Source organism: Cricetulus griseus, chromosome 5 (assembly GCF_003668045.3).
Source record: "Cricetulus griseus strain 17A/GY chromosome 5, alternate assembly CriGri-PICRH-1.0, whole genome shotgun sequence".
In the NCBI taxonomy this organism is placed as follows: Eukaryota; Metazoa; Chordata; class Mammalia; order Rodentia; family Cricetidae; genus Cricetulus; species Cricetulus griseus.
The window spans coordinates 186,494,574-186,515,476 of NC_048598.1; the positions used below are offsets into that span (position 1 = coordinate 186,494,574).

Below are 20,903 nucleotides of genomic sequence, written 5' to 3' on the forward strand. Positions count from 1 at the left end.
AGGAGCAGCTGCCAGCTGTCATAGAAATATACATAAGCAGGACTCAAAGGCTGCATTTGGAGCCGGAACTTAGCACCCAAGCAAACCCATAGACACTGCCCCTCTGAACCTAAAAGCCTCTGCTATGTTCTCTGCAGCTGGGCCAGTTGACATTCCCTCAGAGGAGGAGGGGTGGGGGAGCCACTCCCTCCTATACCTCCTTCCTGTTGGTAACTGTCCAAACTACTCCAGGCCTTGGTTAATTAGTGCTGAAGTACCTACAGTGCAGGAGGTTAACTGAAGGGGTGGCATTCTGTCTCTGCAGCTATGGGAACGCGTCATTCATGCTGGTTATTATTGCTGTTACTGTTACCTCGAAGAACCCCCGGAGAAGGATGGTGCTAACAAACTCACCGTCTCCTCAGCTCTGCTCCACGGCTGTGTCCACCCCCCCCCCATCTCTCCATGCCTGGACACATGCCTGCACCTTCCAACTGCTCTTCCATGGCTCATCCTGGCCTCTGCTTCTGCTGCTTCGTTCACTTGGTGCCCACCCTCTGGTCTCTACCAATCAATCACCCCTCAGCTTTCAGGATTCCACGTCCCCAGGAAAACTTTTCTCAGGGCCCCCGAGAAGCTCTAAGAGTGGTGCTTTTGCTTCTCGAATTGGTGGCACTTATGTATCGGAGCATGTGTGTGTTTGGTAAACCAATGAATGAAAGTGACCTTGGGCAAAATATTTCCTTTCTGGGACTCAGTTTCCTCCCTTTAAATCAAGGGCCTCAAACTCAGTGGGCCATGTACTGAAGGGCCAGTCATTCTCTGGGCAACTAGCTAGGGCTGCCAAAGCAGGAGTCTGAGCTTAGGGTTGCAGGCATGGGGAGGAATAAGAGCCCCTCACACTAGCAGTGCATGGGGAACTGCTTTTTTCAGACAGGATCTCATTGTGTAGCCCTGGCTGGCCTTGAACTTGCTATGTGCCTAAACCGGACTCTGAGTGTTCTAGGGGACACAGTACATTTGTCCTGGAGATCCTCTCTTGCTTTGGGGTGCTTGTTCAGTCCTGGGATCCTCTTCTCACCAAGTGAGTGAAGCAATGGGGAGTAGTGAGCCTTTTATACCACCCAAGCAACACCCATGCTAGCACCTTCCCCCAATCTCTCCCAGGCAGGAGCTTGTCATGGTCCTGGAGGAAGGCTTTTCCAGTCAGTAGTGTGTAGATGATCTGAACCACTGCTTGGATAAAGGTTTCATTTTTTCTCAACTGAAGCTGTTACCCTGGAGAATCAGAAGACAGAGACTGTAGGCCATAGGAACACCACTGGGAGACAAAAGGCTTCCACAAAGTGAGGACAAATTGAATTGTCTCAGCAATTTCCCTGGTGAGTGCCAAGTGTCCCCCTTGGTGTGTGCTCTGCTCCCCCCCTCTCAGTTTCTCCCTGGAGAACTCCCCAATTGCTTCCTGGGGGTGAAAACAGATTTGCAGCTTCCCCAGGCACAAACTGTTTTAAGTCCCCTCCTTTTTAAACCCACACTGTGCTGGGCTGGACCTGCCCAACATCGAACCCCTCTACAGCTGACTCACACACGCTGAGTGTGTGCCTGGCCTCAGCACCCCTGGGGCTCAGCTTCTCCCTACCCCTTTCTCCAGCTCATCTACAAGGAGGGAGGGGGGTAAGAGTACCGAATCTAGCCCAACCCTTGACCCAAGACAGCTTAGGTCTCTTAGGTGATCCAAGACAGCTTTCCTGCTTCAGGTCACACCAGGGCCTGCCCTTTGACCTCACACCTCATGACTCATCTTTTTTCTTAAACTCATTCTATAGTCCAGGCTGGCCTGGAATTCACAAGAGACTCACCCCGCCTCTACCTTCAAGTTCTAGGATTAGTGACAGGTGCCACCTAGGCTCCCCTTTTTTTTTTTTTAAATATTACATTTATTTATTTGTGGGTGAAGGTTTTGCATGCTATGGCCCACATATGGGGGGTCAGAGAACAACTTGAGGGAGTAGGGTCTGTCCTTCCATCACGTGGGTCCTGGGAATCCATTCAGGTGTTCAGATTTAGGCATCAGGCTTCTACCTGCTGAGCCATCTCACCGGCCCCGCCTCCCCTTGAACCGGCCACTAACAGGCCAACCCCTAAGGCCACTCCACTAGCTGCTCCCTCCACCTGGACAGCCTCCCTCATTACCTTTGTCCTTGTTGCACCGGCTCAGATCCAAGCTCCTACGTCCTAGCCCCTCCCAGAAAACAAGATCTAAGGCAACCGATTTCCCTGTATAGTGCTGCAGACAGCCTCACAGTATCTTCTCACGTTATCATACACCTCCCAAGAATGCCAAGTACCCTCAGCTGTAGTCTTGTCCGGGTAGAATCCCCCCCGCGCCGGGGAAGGTGTGAGAGGGCACACGCAGTGGTTCAGTAAACGGCTGAGTAACGGTAAAAGGGATGTCAGCTGCTGCGCGGGCACGCGCTCCAGGCCCTGGGTAGCTTACCCCGGTGTGCGTGCGCCCGGGGTGGGTTATCTCCTTGCAGGTCCAGGGGAAACGCACCCTCCCCTCGGCCTGCTCACTGCAGAAGCGCTTTAGGGACTCGACTTACAGGCTGTAGGAAGATCCGAATGCCCCGCAACGATGCGGGGCGGGGCAAGGTTCTCCCGTTGCTGTGTGCCTCTGGACCCCAGCTTTATGTCCAGGGTGGAAAACCTTCCTTGGCCTTTCCCAGGGGTTTCCACCTAGCGAACCAAAGATATTCCTCCAATCCCAGGAATTTAGCGGTTGAGTGTGCGGAGGGACAGGGCTCTGAGAGCCGCTCCAGGAAATGGGCAGGTCCCCGGCCCCCTCGCCTCATCAGGCCAGGGCAACAGGGGAGAGATCTGGCCCTGAGATTAAACTAGCGGCTCTACAGTTCTGAGCTAGGAGTGGAAAGACAGACAGCCTTTCTGCGAGTTTAAGCGGGGACCCAGGTGGAGATTGGGGTGGAGGAAGTCGGTGGCCCGGAAAAGGACAAAGAGCAGCTCTGCCCGACCCCCCACGTCAGGGTCCCATTGTTCCTCCTCTCTCGGACTGCACCGAACGCTGGTGCTCCCGGGAGCCAGGAAGGGAGCTGAGCCCACCCGATGGGCATTTGTTTATTAATAATGAGAAAAGGGAGGGTCGGGGACGCGGGGGCGATAGGGGGACGCGCATTTTCGCGCGTCTCCTTTAAGGGAAGCCCTGCCCTACCTTTCCCACCGGTCCCCTTCACCCCCCAGCCCTACCTGCATTTTAAAACCGCCTTGTAGTCCTGGGATTGGCCCAGGCCGCGTCCCCGGCACAGAAACTTGAACCGGGGGGGGGGGGGAGGAGGGTGCCTGGCCCCACGGTTGGGCGAGACCATCTTTGCGGCATCCCCCGCGCGCGCCCCGCCCCTCCCGCACACCCCCGGAGCGGCCCAATCAGGCCGGCGGGAGGGCGGGAGCACGGCTCGAACGCGCCTCTGGCAGGGCGCCCGGCGGGCCGTCGCACCGCGGAGGGGAAACCTCGGGGCCGGCCGTGCCTCGGCTCACCTCCCTCTCGGAGGCGGGGCCCCACTACGGAGCCCCGCCCCCTCTCCGCCCGGGGTGGGCGGGGCGGCTGGGGCTCCGGGAGCGGGGCCGGGGGCGGGCCTCCGCCTGCTGCGCCCGAGCCGGGAGATCCCGGGTACCGCGGCCACCGACACATCCACTGCCCCGGTTCCCGAGCCTGAGGCGCGCGCGGGCTCCCGGGTGAGCCGAGAGGGGGGGCCGCGGGAGGGAGCGCGAGGCGGCGCGGGGCGGGCCGCACGCGTCCCCGGCCGCCCCCCGCGCGCGCTGGCCGGGCCCAGAGAAGCCCCGGCGGGGAGCGCCGGCCCGGCGCGGGCGAGGGCGATGCCGCGGTGACGGCCTCGCCATGGCGAAGCCCCCGGCGGTGGCGGCGGCGGCGGCGGCTGCAGCGGCGGCGTCGGAGGAGCTGAGCCAGGTGCCGGACGAAGAGCTGCTGCGCTGGAGCAAGGAGGAGCTGGCGCGGCGGCTGCGGCGTGCCGAGGGCGAGAAGGTGGGCCTCATGCTGGAGCACGGCGGCCTGATGCGCGACGTGAACCGGCGGCTGCAGCAGCACCTGCTGGAGATCCGCGGCCTCAAGGACGTGAACCAGCGGCTGCAGGACGACAATCAGGAGCTGCGCGAGCTCTGCTGTTTCCTGGACGACGACCGGCAGAAGGGGCGCAAGCTGGCGCGCGAGTGGCAGCGCTTTGGGCGCCACGCGGCCGGCGCTGTGTGGCACGAGGTGGCCCGCTCGCAGCAGAAGCTGCGGGAGCTCGAGGCGCGCCAGGAGGCCCTGCTTCGCGAGAACCTGGAGCTGAAGGAGCTGGTGCTGTTGCTGGATGAGGAGCGCGCGGCGCTGGCGGCGGCGGGGGGCGCTGGTGGCAGCGGCGGCGGCGGGCTCCCGCAGCTCCATAGACAGCCAGGCTAGCCTGAGCGGGCCGCTGGCGGGCAGCGCGGCGGGCTCGGGGACCCGCGACGTTGGCGACGGCAGCAGTACGTCCAGTGCAGGCAGCGGCGGCAGCCCGGACCACCACCACCACGTCCCACCCGCGCTGCTGCCCCCGGGGCCGCACAAGGGTCCAGACGGCAAGGCCGGAGCCACGCGCCGGTCCCTGGATGACCTGTCGGCGCCGCCGCACCATCGAAGCATCCCTAACGGCCTGCACGGTAAGCACCGCGCCCGGATCGGAAACCTAGGGGTGTTGTGAAACCGTAGTTCCCGTACACCTCACAGGTTCGGGATGGTGGGGGTCGCACCTCTGGACCCCTCCGCCGCTGGCATAGCAGCAAATGGAGCACTCCGCGTGGTGGTGTTCTTGTCTAGCAGAGAAGTTTCTCACCCACAGCTTTGTGTCAGTGTCTGCCACTCCGGTGCTGTCTAGGGGTGTCTCTCATCCCACCCTGAAAACACGTGTGGGCAGGGGGAAGTTTTTCTTGGAAGACTATGAAAGGCCTCTGAGATAAAGCAAGTGAATTTCCCCTTCTGTTTGGAGCCACAGATATTCCCCAAACCCAGTCAGCGTCCACAACCGCGCTGTAGGTTTGTTCTTCCTTCCAGCCCAGTTTCCTCCCCTGCTTCCTTGCAGCCCTGTCTCCTCCTGGGCTGGGCTGGGTTGGGCTGGGCTGGGCTGGGCTGGGCTGGCCCACTGGCACTGGTGTTGAGACCTTGAGGCAGCTGGGCCAGAGCGCTCTGGGCTAAGATGAGAGGCTTCCTGGCTTCCCATAAATCTTGCACTACTGGTTGGGACACCTTTCTCAACTTGGTCTCTACAATATTCCCCAGAGGATATAGTTGCGATGGATTCTGACTTCTCCGTGTGCCTCGGTTTCCTTTCTTCCTTGCTTATAAGTCGGGAGAGGCTGATCCCTGCCTCACCCGGGTGGGTGTGAGGTGGAGATAGGTAATGCCCCTGAAGAGCTTTGTAAGTTAGATCGTCGTACAGGAAGTGCTGGGGTCATCTGTGGCTGGAGTGTGTGAGGGTAGGAGGTCAGTTGTGCCCGTGCCCAGGGTGTCACCTCCACAGTGGCCTGCCATGTGTTCCTTCGGTGGTTCTCTCTGCCCTGGAGCTTCCCTCCTCTCCTGACTGCCAGATGCTGTACTTCCCTCCTTCCCCACCGTCTTTGGAAGCTTGGTTCCCAGTGTTGGTGGCACCTGCTTCTGCCAGAACTGTTTGCCTGGTGGCAGAGAATAGCCTGCCCTTTCTGTCCTCCTTAAAGCCCTTCTCTGTCCACACACTATCAAGGGTTAGAAGAACTCTTCTCCAGACTGACAGCCAGAGCTGAGAGGACCAAGCTTTTTCTTTAGTTTTCCTGCCAAACCCTCCGCAGGCACATTGGGGTGGGGACAGGTAGGAGCTGCAGCTCCGGCGGAGGTTTCCTCCTTATTTACTCCGCAGAGCTTGAGAGTTCAGGAAAGGATTGGGGTTAGACGGATACTTTGTTCCTGATTAGCAATCTACCCCTGCAACTCGGGTTTCTCTTTGTAACACTGCATCCACAGGTCCTCCCCCTGTAGCTACTCACTCAAGCTCCACCTGCAGAGTTCCAGCTTAATTCTATGGGGATATGCACCCCTCTTTTCAGTGCACGCCTCTCTGGCTTCCCCTTTCTGGGGGCTCTGGGAGGCAGTGTTTTGATTTCCCCAAGTGCATCATAAAGGAGGGAATTTTTGTAGTTAGGGGAAGACAGTGTTGCTGGTTTTCAGCTGTGTCATCAGCAGCCCTTGGCCAGAGTGATTCTCCGCAGGACACTACCCTGCCTTCCTTGTCTTCACCTCTTTGCAGACGCTCATGTTTTGTGCAAGGAGATGTGGGTCCAGCTAGAGTTCCAGTTGCAGTAGTGAATAATGCAGCAGTTAAAGACCTGGCCAGGCTGGAGGTTTTCCACCCCACTGGGGATGGGTAGGGGTAGAAGTGTGTGTCCTGTTTCCTACATATCCCCTCCCCGCTCCCCCCCCCCGCCCCCCACCCCCCCAAATCTCCTTGCAACAAAATTGCTGCAGATTTTTGTAGTAGCCAAGCTTTGCTTTGGCATGGAAATGAAAACTCAGTATTGCTATTACAAATTTCAGTTACACACCGGATTGTTCTTTTTAGTTTTGTCTCTTGAAGTCAGTGGGTGGCCATGAGATATCCTCCCTCTAATGTGCACAGAATTCCAGGAAACAAGGAAAACTAGGCTTCTCTGTTCTAGGACCTGTACTCTCGAATTGGCTTTGAAGAGCAGTGTTGAGCTGAGAGAGAGATAAAGAGAGTCCTGGTGGTGGCCAGAGTAGAGTCACACTGGGCTTAGTGCCTGGACTTGATGTGCAGCCACAGGAGCCCAAGGCACCTTGCACCAGCCCTGTTTTATAGAGATGCAAGGGGAGGCACAGAGAGGACCCCACCCTTGTCTTGCTGGGACTTCTACCAGGGCCATTTTGCCAAGAATGACTCGAGGCTCTTGTGGTTGTCATTTTTGCTTTCCTGTTAGTTAGGTAACAGGGATGCCTCCCTACTCTTGATCCCTGAACTGCCTGCGCCTCTTCTGTCCCATTCTGGGAAGTGTTACTTCCTTATCAGGAGCCACAGAGCGTCTCATTGAGAACCCAATTATATACACTGCTTCTGGAGATTTTGACTCCCTCATGGATCTTGGGCAACTTGGTTAATTTCGCCTCCCTGTCTTTCTGGAAGGTGGAGAGAAGCCCACTGAGCCATTGATTCCAGTAAGATCAGTGAGGCTGGCACCTGCTCACAGTGGTCCCAGCAGTGGTTAGAGGAGTCCACGGGTGTGTGTGCTGGGGGGAGGCTGGCCAGCAGACTTCTCTTCCGAACTCTGCCTGCCTTTGAGACTGCTTGTGGGTTTATCTGAGCTATGAGTGTGGTGTGTGGCTGCTGAGCCAGGGGAACCGAGACCTTGCAGCCCTCTCCTGGGGACCAGTGCTGCTATGCCCACAGGCCTGGAGGGTGTCCTGGAAGGACAGTGGACAATGGCAGTGGTGGAGGTGGCCATCTGTATTCTAGGCAGTCCTGGCTGAGGTGGGCTTGGGCAGCCTCTGAATGTGCATGCAAATAGGCAGGCACTGGGCAGGGCTGGGATGCTTTTGAGGGGCTGGGTGCTGTCTGGCTAAATAAAGTCAGGTGTAGAGTGCTCTTGCTGGCATTCTAAGCTAGTCCTGTGGGGTGAGACGATTTAAATGCCAAAAATCCAGCCTCCTTTTCTTTCCCCAAGTGAGGTGATTTTTTCAGACAAAAACATTTTTCCTCTAGGGTGTAGCTCAGGGTAGAGAGCATTTGCTCAATACAGTATGGAACTCCATTGACAGCAACATACACACACATACCAGAAAAGAGCCTTTCAGTCAGTTTTTTTCCTCCTGTCCCCCTCCCATCCTTCTAGCCCCACCTCCCATCCCCTGTCCTTGGGTGTGCCCTTCACTGCCCCCCCCCAATTCCCTGTTCCCCTGTGGCTAACTCAGAACCTCCAGCAAGCCTATGAGTGAGTGCCATTTATCTTTTCATGTCTGGGTTAAAATTTTGAGCCATTCAGAATGAGCACGGTTTGATCTCCCATTTGTGTTTTTGTTGGTTTGGGGAGAGTGGAGTAGGGGGTGGTCTGGGCCTTTAAAAAAAGACAGAGCAAGCTGGTGGTGAATAGGTCTTTTTTCCACGAGGCCTCAGGGCTCTATTAATAAGGCTGCCTTTCCTAAGCTTGCCAGCCTGGAGCAAAGGTCAGAGGAGATAATGGGCGGGTTATGCAAGCTTTCCCTTTTCTCCCAGCCTGACTCTGGTGGAGGGGTTTGTGAGATTGTCCATGGACTTGGGTGCTAGGTCCCCAGGGCCCCGGGCATTCACAGACAGATGAACCACTCAGCACATCACATTTACCACGAAGAGCTTGCTAGTTTTCCAGGGCTACCATGTGCTTCCAGGAGGCTTTTTGGCAAACTGAGGCTTGAAGAGGTGTGGGACATTGCTTTGGTTCCCCCAGGGCGGCTAGGGTCTGGAGTGAGTCCCAGGGCTTCTGTGTTAACTGGCCCAAGGGCATGTGTGAGCGCCATGGGGGAGGGCACATGCAGTAAAGAGTCAGTTCTTCCCAGGAGCTTTCTGCTTTCCCTTTTGGAGAGAAGCCTTCTCTGCAGGGTGTCCCTCCATGTCTTCCTCTTACACTCACTTTCTACATCAGTCTGGCTTCCCATTACAGTGGTCATCCTACCACAACTATGTCCCATGTTAACGTCTCTGAGCTCCTGGGACACAAACTTGGTGGAATATTGGTTTATGACCAGAATATTTTATGAGGAAATCAGCTCCTACACATACCTGTCTTCCTTCCTTCCTTCCTTCCTTCCTTCCTTCCTTCCTTCCTTCCTTTCTTTCTTCCATTCTTTTTTCTAAGACAGGGTTTCCCTTTGTAACAGCACTGGCTGTCCTGAAACTTGCTTTGTAGACCAGGCTGGCCTCGAACTCACAGAGATCTACCTGTCTCTGCCTCCCAAGTGCTGGGATTAAAGGCGTGCACCTCTGCCCAGGCTCACATACCTGTTTTCTGCACACACCATGCCCGTGGCTGCAGACACAGTTCCTTGAAACTCTTAGGCAAGTCCCTGAGCCATTCATCTGGAAAATGGGAAACATGACTGACCTTTGGGAACAGGGAAGGTGTCTTTGTATGACAGCCTGAATGTACCTTCTCTGGGCAGAACACCCAGTGCTGAGCCTAAGGCCTAGCTGTGCAGCCTGCTGCCTAGGGCTCTAGCTCCAGGGCCAGGAGATCCTGAATGAGCTCTGTCATGCCTAATCGGAGACTTTGGGAGCTTACTGACCCTCCAGGTCTCAGTTTCTTCATTTGTAACATCATGCTCCTACAGCTGAGCCTTTAAAGGAGGAGTCTGTGGCTTCTGTTTTCATCTGGACCCCATTCTCATGCTGGGAAGCACTGCCTGGGGTGTGAGTAAGGAACCCCTTAACCCAAGCTTGTGAGTGGAGCCTTTGTGCCCAGTCCTGTCTCAGAGGCAGGGAACTCTTGTTCCATGGGACAGAAGCAAAATGCCTTTGTAATCAAGAAGTAGCAGAATAGCTAAGTTCTGGAGGTGGGAACTGGAGCATCATGGGAAAAAGCCTCAGAGGAGCTGAGGTCGGTGCTGTGTGCAGCCCTGCAGGTGAAGCCCTAAAGTTCCAGTGACTCCGAGGTCAGTGCCTGCAAAGAAAAGTGGTCCAGATAAATCCCATGGCCTCTAGAAGCAGGAGCTGGCCTTCCGCTAGAGGAGGTGCGTGACCACCTGCCTGGACACTGGCTGGTGAAAGGCTTTCCTGTGGGTGGCTTTTGTAGATGCCCAACTCTTGGGTTGTGCTACAGAAGAGCTGTCAGGGGTGGGAAGACAACTGGGAGTAGGAGTTGACCTCATAGTTGGCCCTTTAAGCAGGAAGGGAAACATTAGTGGAAGTTTAATGAGCATCTATATGCTGAAGTTCTCAGTGCCTCCACAGTGATTCATGTCATCTAGCTTGGGAGTAGCAGTTAAGGAGCGTCTCTCTGGTGAATGTCCTGTAGGGCAGAAACAGGAAGCTCAGGACCCCCAGGATGGCCAGGACTCTTGGCAGTGGCCATAGGAAAAAAACCTTTGCTTTAGGCTCAGTCTGCTCCAAGCCCTGAGCCCCATCTGCCTCCTTGGATCTCAGACATGTAGTGTTAGGTGGTCCTGGGCTTTAGGGACATCAGGTCAGACACTTGTGGGAGATGTTTTGTCTGCATCCCAACTGGAGCTCCATCCCCATTACAGAATAATTACAATGCATTGCCAAACTTATGCTGGGATCAAGGTCTGTGACCGGTGCAAGGGCTGCTCTGGGGGTTTCAGGAATCCATGTAGCTAGCTAGTTCTCATTTTCCCGAGGCTTAGGGACCAGGGGACCTTAATGGAAGCTACAGGGCTTGGAGATAGGAACAAAATCCTCTCCTAAAGTGATGGGATTTTGTAAATTTGATTTAATTTTATTAAGATGAAAAAAAAAAGATTTTCAATGGATGTGGTGGTGAAAGACTCGAGGCAGACGTAGGTGGATCTCTGTAGATTCAGGCCAGCCAGGGCTACAGAGTGAAACCCTCTCTTTAAAATTCTTTTTTCTTTTATGTGTATGAATGTTTTGCCTATTTGCAAGTGTACCAGGTGTATGCAGGGTGCTGATGCAAGTCAAAAAAAGTGTGTAGGATCCCCCAGAACTGAAGCTACAGATGGTTGTGAGCCACCATGTGGGTGCTGGGAACCGAACCAGAGTCCTCTACAAGAGCAGCCAGTGCTCTTAACCACCAAGCCACCTCTCCAGCCCCTGTTCTTGTGGTCTTAAAGTCAGAGATAGCCCTATAGATGTATGGTTCTGGACAGATAGGGAGCCGGGCCACCCTGGGGGGTGGTACCTGGTCTTAAAGAGTCTCGCTGTCTGGGAAGCAGGGCCAGAAGACCTGGAGTCCTGCCCATTCATCACCAGATTCTCTGGAAATGCTGTGTAGCCCTGTTTCACCCTGGAGGCCAGCAGCTCTACTTCCCTGGTCCCTCATTCTGGGTCTCAGATGGCCTGTCAAGCTGACACCACCGTTTTACTGTCTTCTCTGCTCACCCCCTTCTCCCTAGCACCATGGGGATGGGTCTGGGAGTCCCTCTGTGCCTTGCTGCTGGGTCCTCCCCTCCTTGTCCCTCCCTCTGTCAGTCAGTGCTGATCTAGAGTAGATGGCGCTCAGAGTGCTGGAGACTTGGAGTGGAGGAAATGCCAGGCTAGCAAGAGCCGGAAACCCTGAGCAAGCTGTGTGGAGTCCCCTGGCTCTAAGGAGGAAGCTGCGAGAGAAGGGGACCCACCCTTGGGTCTGTCATTCCCGTCTGTCCTTTTGGGAGCCTGGGGTCCCAGTTCTCTTGACTCTCAGACTTGGCACTGGGGGTGGGGTGGAGGGCTGGTTCTCAAACTTTCTTTTGACTACAAATTATTGCCTGCATGTTGCAAACAATGGATGTTTTACTCACCCCTACGGCGTCTGGGCCCTCTAGGGGTCCTCAGTTTGTGACAGGACTCAGGCTACTGGGCCAGCTTGGTTGGGACCACACACACACACACACACACACACACACACACACACACACACACACACCCAGTGCCTTGAGATGATGACCTGAGCAGTGCTGATGAGGCCAGGGGCCAGGACTCTGTTTGGGTCGCCGCTCTTCCTAAGGGCCTGACGGAATTTTTCTGACCTCTGCTATTTGATGGACTCCACTCAAAGGCTTAGGGTGCCAAGTTTAGGGCACAGGTCTGTTTGCTGGGGCTGAGGATACCTGCTTCTGCTCTGGGTGCCCCCTTGGCACAGCCTGCAACCCTCCTGAGAGTAGAGTGCAGTCATGGGCACTGTCTAGTCGTCTGGAGTACAGAACCAGTGTGCACTCAGGACTGGAGCCTGGGATGAGGGGCCCTGTAGATAGGCTGGAGAACACCCTCTCACATTCTAAACTGGATAGAGGCCAAGCCGCCTTGGCCACCTCCCTTTTCCCCCCTCATTTTCTATTTTTGGCACCGAATAGTCTTTATCTACTCCCCCCCCAAAAAAGAAGAAGAAGAAGAAGAAGAAGAAGAAGAAGAAGAAGAAGAAGAAGAAGAAGAAGAAGAAGAAGAAGAAAGAAACTCGCCAGGGAGGTGGTGTGTGTGTACAAGCAACCTTCTCAGTCACTGTAATGCTGCACTCTTTGCTCTGTCTGTGGCTCCTCACCCAGCTCACTTTTTTTTTTTTTTTTAATGTGATGGGTAGACCAGGCTACCTTGAATTTGCAGAGATCTGCCTGCCTGCTGGGATTAAAGGCATGTGCCACCATACCTGGCTGAATAACTAACAAACAAGCAGAACCTTTTGTTTGGGTCCAGTCTCAGAGCAGGTACCAGGGCTTTGGTAGTTGCTGTGGCTCCTGGGTCCTGTGGGCAGTGAGAGCCAGAGTCCTTACAGGAGGCTCTGGAGAAACCTGTGGGCCCCACAGGGGACACTGAGCTGGGGTTCTGCCTGTTGGCCAGCCAGTGGAGGATGCTGGCCCATGGTGGGGCATCCCAGGCTGGAGCAGAGGAGGCCAGTGTCAGTTCAAGGTGGAGGCAAGTTGGTTTGTGTCGCCCCCTGACTGACCGGTGCTGTGTGGGTACCCAAGGACACAGCTCAGCTCTAGTGGTCCCAGCTGAGGGGTTGAAAGAAGCTGCAGAAAGCCAGGACCATTTCTCACGCCGTACATAGGTCAGCTGGAATCTTCCCCCACTCCCCACCCCTCTCCTCCCCAGCATCTCTAAGTTATAGCTGGGCACAGATGCTTCCAGCTCTCGAATGCTCAGGACAAGCCTGCCCTGAAGGGAATGGTAACGGCGTTTAGGCTATATTCAAGGGGACAGATGCAGGCAGGGCCGGTGGTACAGAGATGGCAGCTATTGAGAAGAGTCGACCCATTTCCAGAAATAGAACATTTACTGTCAGGGGATTCATCTCTTTGTCTCCCCAAATCTGCCTTCCTTGTCAGCTTCCACGTTGTAAGGCAAGACGGAGGCTTGCTCTCGTCCAGGAACCAGAGGCTCCACCGAGCACCCTGCTCCCTTCCCCGTTGCCACAAGGGCTTGATTGTGTGCGGGGCCCTGAATGCACCCGCCTGTCACCATGTGCGGCACCGGCTGGCCTCCCTAATGAGTCCGCTCTGGGAGTGGCCCTTTGTGGCAGGTTCCGGCCACACTGCCCGGGCCAAGGCTCCATTTCCCAGCCGCTTGGCTGCTTAATTCCTCTCCGTAGCCGGTGGGACAATGGGAAACTCTCCCGTGTGCCTACCCTTTTTTGTGTCCCATATTTTCAGCAATGGGCACAACCCACCTTTGTACGCATTCAGAAGTGAGGAGGGTCTTACTTTCTCAGCTCCTTCTGTCCTAGCTGGCACAGCAAGCCTCCCTTCCTCTGCCCTTAGGTCAGCTCCTGTGGGGAAAAATCCCCCCCCCCCCGCCTTCTTTTGTTTCTTTTGGGTCTCTCCCTAGATCCTTTTCTGCAAACAGGCTAGTGTTTCCTTGTCCAAAGCAATAAAACAAAACCTGCCCTTCTACTATCCCGCTCTCCTTTCTAGGGTGGGGGAAAACTCCCCTCTCCATGGACTGGAATTTCTGCCTCTACAACCCTGGGAAAGGTGGCTCTGGTTAGTAACCTCTATCCTGTAGCCTTTGGCATCCCTCTGACAGTTGTCCTCTGTGACCCAGGGTATGCGTGCCAATGACCCCTTCCCCGACTTCCTGGCAGTAATGGCGGTTCTCTCTCTCTCCCTCTCTCTCTCTCTCTCCCTCTCTCTCTCTCTCTCCCTCTCTCTCTCTCTCTCTCTCTCTCTCTCTCTCTCTCTCTCTCTCTCCCCCCCACCCCCCCAGTCTGAGTTTTTGCCTCTGGCTGTCCATTCTGGGACTGCTGGCCACCATCCGGGCCACCTGCATCCTGTGGATATGGGCCTCCGCCTCCGACCTGTGTTCTCCTCATACTCTGTTCCCGAACCCCAATTGGCCAGCTTCACCTCAAGGTCTCTGAGTTGGGGCCTCGGGTCCATTGCCCCAGGTGGCTGCTTCAGTTTGGTGGGTGGCAGTGAGGTGGAGTGGAGCAGTGCTCCTCCACACAGAAGCACCTGTGGTTTGGAGCCTTGTTTACCTAGACATGAGGAACAGCCTGCCCTGGGCAGCCCTGCAGGAGAGTGCTTCTGTAGATCATTCTTTCTGGGGTCTGTGGCTCCCACTGCCCACACAAGTTGGGCCTGGGGACTTCTGCACGTCCCCACCGATCTCGGTGACTTGTCTTCCTGGGTACCGGAGTTCTGGTCTTAAGCCTGTGCACTGTTCAGGCACACCTCAGGCCCTTCCATGATGCCCCTTTTCTGCTCCTGCACGATTTTCGTAGAAGCTTAGGTTGGTCCTTGAGGCAGACAGGTACAGGATGTGTGACACATGGTCCTCATCCATTCTGTGCCTGGGGGAAGCCTTTGTGTCCTGAGGTAGGGTCAGGGTGGGTGCCCTGTGGTAGTGGGTGCCAGTGTTGCCCATGTGTAGGACATGGCTGGTGTCCGTGTGTTTGCAGGAAACCTAAGCACTGGCTTCTGGGGGAACTGATTGCCAGTTGCCAGCTTTTTATTTTTCAAAAGAGGCCAAGAAGGATGCAGGATCAGAAGAAAACAGTTTATAAACTGAAGGGGTCACGGCCTAGGGGGTGGACACAGGCTAGTGGCATGCCGCCTGCCCCGTTTTCCTTTTTAGAGGAAAGGCCGAAGACTTGTCCCGGAGACACCATCGCTGGCTCTCACTGCCATTGATTACCCGTGGCGGCCAAGGCTGTGACTGGCAAGTGGGCATACCCCTCTTGGGGTTAAATGTGCTTCTAGGGTCCAGCTGTGGCCGTTTCTCTAGCTGTCTCTGGAGATTAGCCCATTAGACCCACACCTGGGGCTCTGCTCCTCCCTTCCCCCGCCGTGTGCCGAGCCTGCTCTGTGTATGCGCGTGTTTTTCAGGGTGACATTGATCTGATTTCAGTGATGCAGCCTAGAGAGACTGGACATGGGGTCCTACAGACCGTAGGGGTGAGCGGGACATTGGGATGTCCCCAACCCTGTGGGAGGCCATAGGAAAGTGCCTCTTTTTTTGAGACAGGGTTTCCCTGTGGCTCTGGAGCCTGTCCTGGAACTAGCTCTTGTAGACCAGGATGGTCTCGAACTCACAGTGATATGCCTGCCTCTGCCCTCCGAGTGCTGGGATTAAAGGCGTGCGCCACCAACGCCTGGCTGGAAAGCTCCTCTTTTGCTTTGCTCCTACTTCATATATTCAGCTGCACTGTTGAGTGGTGGGGACCTGGATCCTTGGTGTCACTGGCTCTGGAGGCCTCGAGTACTCTTTACTGCCCCCCTCCCCCGTCTCTTGATTCTCCTTGTCTTCCTGAAGGCATTGCCCTTCTCAGCTGGCCCCCTCTGCGGAGTTTCCTGAGAGTGACCAGTGCTGCAGGCTCTAAGTGTGGGGATTTCTCCTGAGACAGTCTGGGGGATCTAGGAAGTCCACTCCAGGACTGTGACCAGGAGGCCCTGATCCATCTACCAGTATCTCCACCCCGGGAGGTAGTCTCCAAGGCCGATGACCTCTTCGATCTGCAGACCCCTCACCCCTTCCCACCAAGTTGTCCCATGGGTGCTGGCGTAGTTGTGGGCATTGTGCCCTTGTGCAGAGTGAGTGAAACTGAATGTTGTAGGACTCCTGCATGAAAAAAAAAAAAACCCTTTTTTAGGCAGGGGTGGGGTTGGGAGTGGGTGAATGGGAAGGCTGAGCTCCTACTGGTTGCCAATGGTCCTTGGATTCCTGGTACTCCTGTGGCAGTCGGGGATACTGGAATCTTCCTTAACTTTTGGGGTTACCGTGATGCTCTTTGTCATCCTTGTCTGAATCTGTTTGCACTAACCAAATGCTCGGTGGCCTCTGTAGCTTGTTAGTTGGGGGCATGACAGGCTTCAGGGTCACCCCCTTCCCAGCTCCTGAAAAGACTGTCCCGGGGACATGACCAGCATGTTGTGTCATCACAGCCTGTGGCTCAGAGATGATGAAGAGCCCCTGTTGTTGGGTTAGTGAGCCCAAGGCCGGGGAAAACCAGAAGCCAACTCACAGTCAGGAAACCCCGCAGAATACAGGGTGGGAAGTGGGAGGTAGAGTGGAGCCTCCTTGTCCTGAGCTGGCTGAGCATCCTGGGTGTCCCAGCAGGCCTTGCATCTGCCTGTTGACTGACAAGCTCTGTGTGCCTCTTACCACGTCTGTCTCTGGTCACATTGTGTGCCTCTTTTTTGAGGGTGTGAGTGTGTATGTGTAGGTTGTGAGTGTATGTGTATGCGTGTATAGGTGTGTGTGTGTGTGTGTGTGTGTGTGTGTGTGTATGTGTGTATGTGTGTATAGGTGTGTGTGTGTGTATGTGTATGTGTGTATAGGTGTGTGTGTGTGTGTATGTGTGTATAGGTGTGTGTGTGTGTGTGTATGTGTATGCGTGTATAGGTGTCTCTCTCTCTGTGTGTGTGTGTGTGTGTGTGTGTGTATAGGTGTCTGTGTGTGTGTGTGTGTGTGTGTGGTGTGTGTGTGTGTGTGTGTGTGTAGGAGGGCTTTAGCCTTTGGCTGTTTTCACCCCAGCTTCCCCATGAGTTTCTTCTCATGATGGATTTTTCTTCCTTTGTCTCTTCCCAATTTCATGGGCTCACTTTACTTATCTGTGAGGTTGAGGTGGTTGCATCAGGTCTCTGGTGTCCAGAGACCCTTGAGGAACTTAGAAAGATCTAGAAGTCCAAGCCTTTCTTAGTTATGAGCTTCACTTAGGTGGCTGCTTCCAGATTAGCTACATTCCCTGTCCAGACAAACCAGTAGTATCTTTTATATTCCCCCACCCCATTCCTGTTGTTTTGGGGTTTTAAGGACCTACAGTAGCTGTGGCTGACTTTCTGGCCTCAGGCTGTCACTTTCCAAGTGCTTAGCCAGTTGGGGGTCTGGTCTGACCCAGAATCAGAAGTAGCAGCCACAGGATCATTTGCTAGTACAGCCAAACCTCACGGAGGATCCGATTTCCCCTGCCCTCCCCTCCCTACAGGCATCACCTGCCAGTACCCATCACTGCCCCCAAACAACCGTGGAAGACACGGGGAGACCAAAGACAGGACTCAGTTGCTTCTTTTTAAGAAAAATTTATCTTGTGTGCACATCACATCTTTTGTGTGTGAGGGGTGAGTGTGTATAGGTGTTGAGTGTGTGTGTGTGTGTGTGTGTGTGTGTGTGTGTGTGTGTGTGTTGATGTGTAAGATGCCTGTACCATGGCACACCCGTGGAGGTTGAGGACAACTTTCAGGAGTTTTTCTTCTGCTGCCATGGGATTTGAGGACTGAGCGTGGGTCCCCTCGCTTGCCAGGGCAAGTGTCTTTACCTGCTGAGCCATCTTACTGGCCCCTTCCTTTGAATGTTGACCTCCCTCCTGTGCACCTGGCCTCTGGTGACTTTTGAATGTGTTAATAGGCTCTTTCTCTGGTTATATGAACCTGCCCTGGCTGTTGTTTAACTCAGTGAAAGACAGGCTCAGGAGTGTCAGGGCTGGCCTTGGGGCAAAGAGAAAGTCACTTGTACACCCACCCCATAGATATCTGTGACTGTAAATGGTGAGACGTGCATCGGTCTCTGCTAAAGCCTGGACTCGTATTGACCTGTCTGTGTGCTGTACTGAGGAGGGAGACATGATGGTGGCTGCTATATACAATGTGGATTCTCAGGTGTGATTGGAATCCTGGGGGAGAGCATGGCGGCAGGGGATTTCATCACGCCCGCTCACCCAAATACAGTTTAAAACTTGCTAATTATTTTGGGGATTTTCCACTTAATGTCCTTAGGCCCCATCAACTGTGGATGACTAGAACTGGGGAAAGTAAGACCATGGGTAAGTGGGACGATCAGACCCAGGGAGCACATGGCTTCCTCATGCAGGAGGAAGGCTGTCTGGTCCTGCCTGCCCTGCTCTCCCCTTCCCTCCTCCTGTGTTGAGCATGGGTCCAATCATCCCCATTTGCCCTTCAGGGGCTGCTGATTGGCAACCAGAAAAGTAGAGTGGCAGGTCTTGCCGTGGGAAGGTGGGTGCAGGTGTGCGAGCAGCCTTGCAGGCAGAGGCAGCTGGGAGGGCCTGGTAGGGGGCTCCGTGGGCCTCTTAGGGAGGCCTATGCTCTGTTATTCAAGTAGCAGCCATCTCTGAGACTGCTGAGTGTAAGGAACTCTAGGCCAGAATGGCCGCCTGCCTGCTACACTGTCCTACTTTTGCGTATTTGGATAAGCCTGTGGGAGAGCTGGAAGCAGACCCTCTGTCATTCTGGGGAAATTGGAACAGACGTATAGATCCTCAGGCCCCATGGGCCTCTGTTTTGCCTCTGACCTTGTTCTCTTTTTTTTTGGGGGGGGAAGGGGCGCTCAAGACAGGGTTTCTCTGTGTACCTTTGGAGCCTATCCTGGAACTAGCTCTTGTAGACCAGGTTGGCCTTGAACTCACAGATCCGCCTGCCTCTGCCTCCTGAGTGCTGGGATTAAAGGTGTGTGCCACCAATGCCTGGCCTTCCTTCCTTCCTTCTTTCCTTCCTTCCTTTCTTTTTACTTTTTTCTTTTTTTTTTTTTTTTTTTTTTTTTTGTCTCTGACCTTGTTCTGAGAGAGGCATGACTGCTTGGAGGTGTCTGTTCAGACTCTGGAGTCTGTGGTCTTCACCCCAAACCTTTCCTCTGGAACCTCCAAGGCAGGATTTCACAAGCAAACCAGGAATCTGCTGGGCGTCAGGCCATGAGGCTATGTTGAGTTGGGAGCTCCCTTCCTGTCAATCGTCAGCTCTGTCACCCATGGAGTGGACTCATTTTTTTTTCCTTAAGATTTGTTTTTATTATTTTTATATATGTGTGTGTGTATGTGTCTGTGTGAGTGATTACTAAGTGTGTTAAGGAGCCTGTGGAGGTCAGAAGAGGTCGTAGGATCCCTGGAAGCTGGAGTTACAGAGAGCTGTGAGCCACTTGACATCTCGACGTGGGTACTGGGAACCTAATTCAGGTCCTCTGGAAGAGCAATCTTTGTTCTTAGCTGCTGAGTCGTCTCTCCATCCTGTGAAGTGGACTCCTTTCCCCCCCCCCCCTGTTGTTTGTTTATTTGTTCTTTTTTGAGGCAGGGTCTCATTAAATAGCTCCAGCTGTCCTGGAACTCACTGTAGATAAGGCTAGCCTTGAACTCACAGATCCCCCTGCCTCTTCCTCTCGAGTGCTAGGATTAAAGGTGTGTGCCACTCACTATTCCTGGATTGAAGTGGATTCTCCTAAGAGACTTCTGAGGGTCTAGGCCATGGAGAACATGTATGCAGTTCATTCATTTTTTTCCCCCTTTTAAAAACTAACAGGAGAATTTACAAGCAAGAGCTTCATCTGAGGTTTTGAGGAGGCTTTGTTCTGACCATTAGCCTTGGGTGTAAAGCAAGCTCTGTGGACTGTAGCAGGTGCTTTCTTGACTTTCAAAGGATGGGGGGGGGGCTGCCTTTGAGAGGGAGGCTGGTGGGACCTGGAGAAGTAGGGGTGTCACCCTGGGAGTCCTGCATGGAATTTAGGCTGCCCTGAGGCACAACTGTGTAAGGTAAGACATCCCAGTACCCGTTGCTTCTCCACGTCAGTTTTACCCATTTGGAGGACTAGAAGAGCTCGTAGCAGGCTTGGTGGAGAATTTGTGGGCAAGGGAGAGTGGATGTCAGTTCTTGCTCCTCCTATTTCTCTCCTGGTGACATCACCCCACCCTACCCTTGTCCATAGGAACAGGCAGAATCCCTGGTTTAAAAGGGTAGGGACTCTCTGCAGGCCCCAGGCTCCCCGGCATGACTTGGGGCCTTGCTAAAGGTGCAGCTTCCCTTAGTCACAGGGTATTGACGGCAGCAGCATGGATGGTGGAAGGGGCAGCCGGTGGCTTCCTTGCCAACCTGCCCTCAGTGCTGGCTGCTCCTCTCAGCATAGCCTCAGTGACACAGACGGCAGAGGCCATGTGTGCGAGGGCCTTCTTTCCAAACACGTGTCCACTCGTCAGTCAGGGACACCTGCCTTGGCCTTGTGAATGTCCACACAGGTGCCATGTTTTTCATCTCACTCCCTGGGCTGCTCTAGTGTGGTGTGGTGAGTTCCCAGGTGTGGGCCTTCATCATTTGTCCACATACCATGTGCCTCAGTGTCCCCACTGTGAGAGAGCGCTTTAGTGGTTCAGTATCCTGACTTTCAAAATTCTGGGTCAAGCTTGCTCTAGTGGCCATACCACCTGCTGGGGAGGCCATTAATGGCAGATGGGACCTGTGTGCCTCTGGTGCTTGCTGTGTTCCCTAGTCCCTAGGCTGCATCTCACTTGGCTCTGTGTGGGAGACAGATGGAGGGCTGTCTCCATTGCAGGAAGAGCAGGGCACAGTTCTCTGTTGGAGTCCTGGGGGAGTTAGGGACCCAGTCTATTCAAGTAGGCCGTGGACTCACCACGAGTCTTTTGTAAGGCACCCCTTCTTTGAGGTTCATTTGTGGGTCCCCCGACCCTGTGTGTGTTCTCGGCCCCCACCCCCACCCCCCACCCCCCCGACATTGCCCGCAGACCGGTCTGTTCCCTTCCTGGGCTTTAAGATTGCATGGCGGTCAGCGTCCACACATGGTGTGCGTGCCATTCAAAGGTGGGGAAGAGTGAGCTGGAAACAATATTCTGTCCAACTGCTGCCCGAGATCCCAGAGGACCCTGTGTCCTGAGCGTCTCCACCTCCACTTGAGGCCATGGTCCAGGGAAGAAGGGGCCCCAGTTCTGTAACCCAGCTGTCTTCCTGCTGTGCTTGGTTT

General features: G+C 54.6%; 1 protein-coding gene across 1 annotated transcript in view; it reads left to right on the forward strand.

Annotated features, from left to right (window-relative positions):
• Positions 1 to 3,603: 3,603 nt before the first annotated feature.
• Ccdc85c (coiled-coil domain containing 85C) overlaps positions 3,604 to 20,903 on the forward strand; it is a 68,834-nt gene continuing 51,534 nt past the window's right edge. Inside the window, 2 exon segments of the mRNA XM_027416357.2 lie at positions 3,604 to 4,416; positions 4,418 to 4,689. Coding sequence (XP_027272158.1) covers positions 3,890 to 4,416; positions 4,418 to 4,689 — 799 coding nt within the window. The 5' untranslated portion in view covers positions 3,604 to 3,889.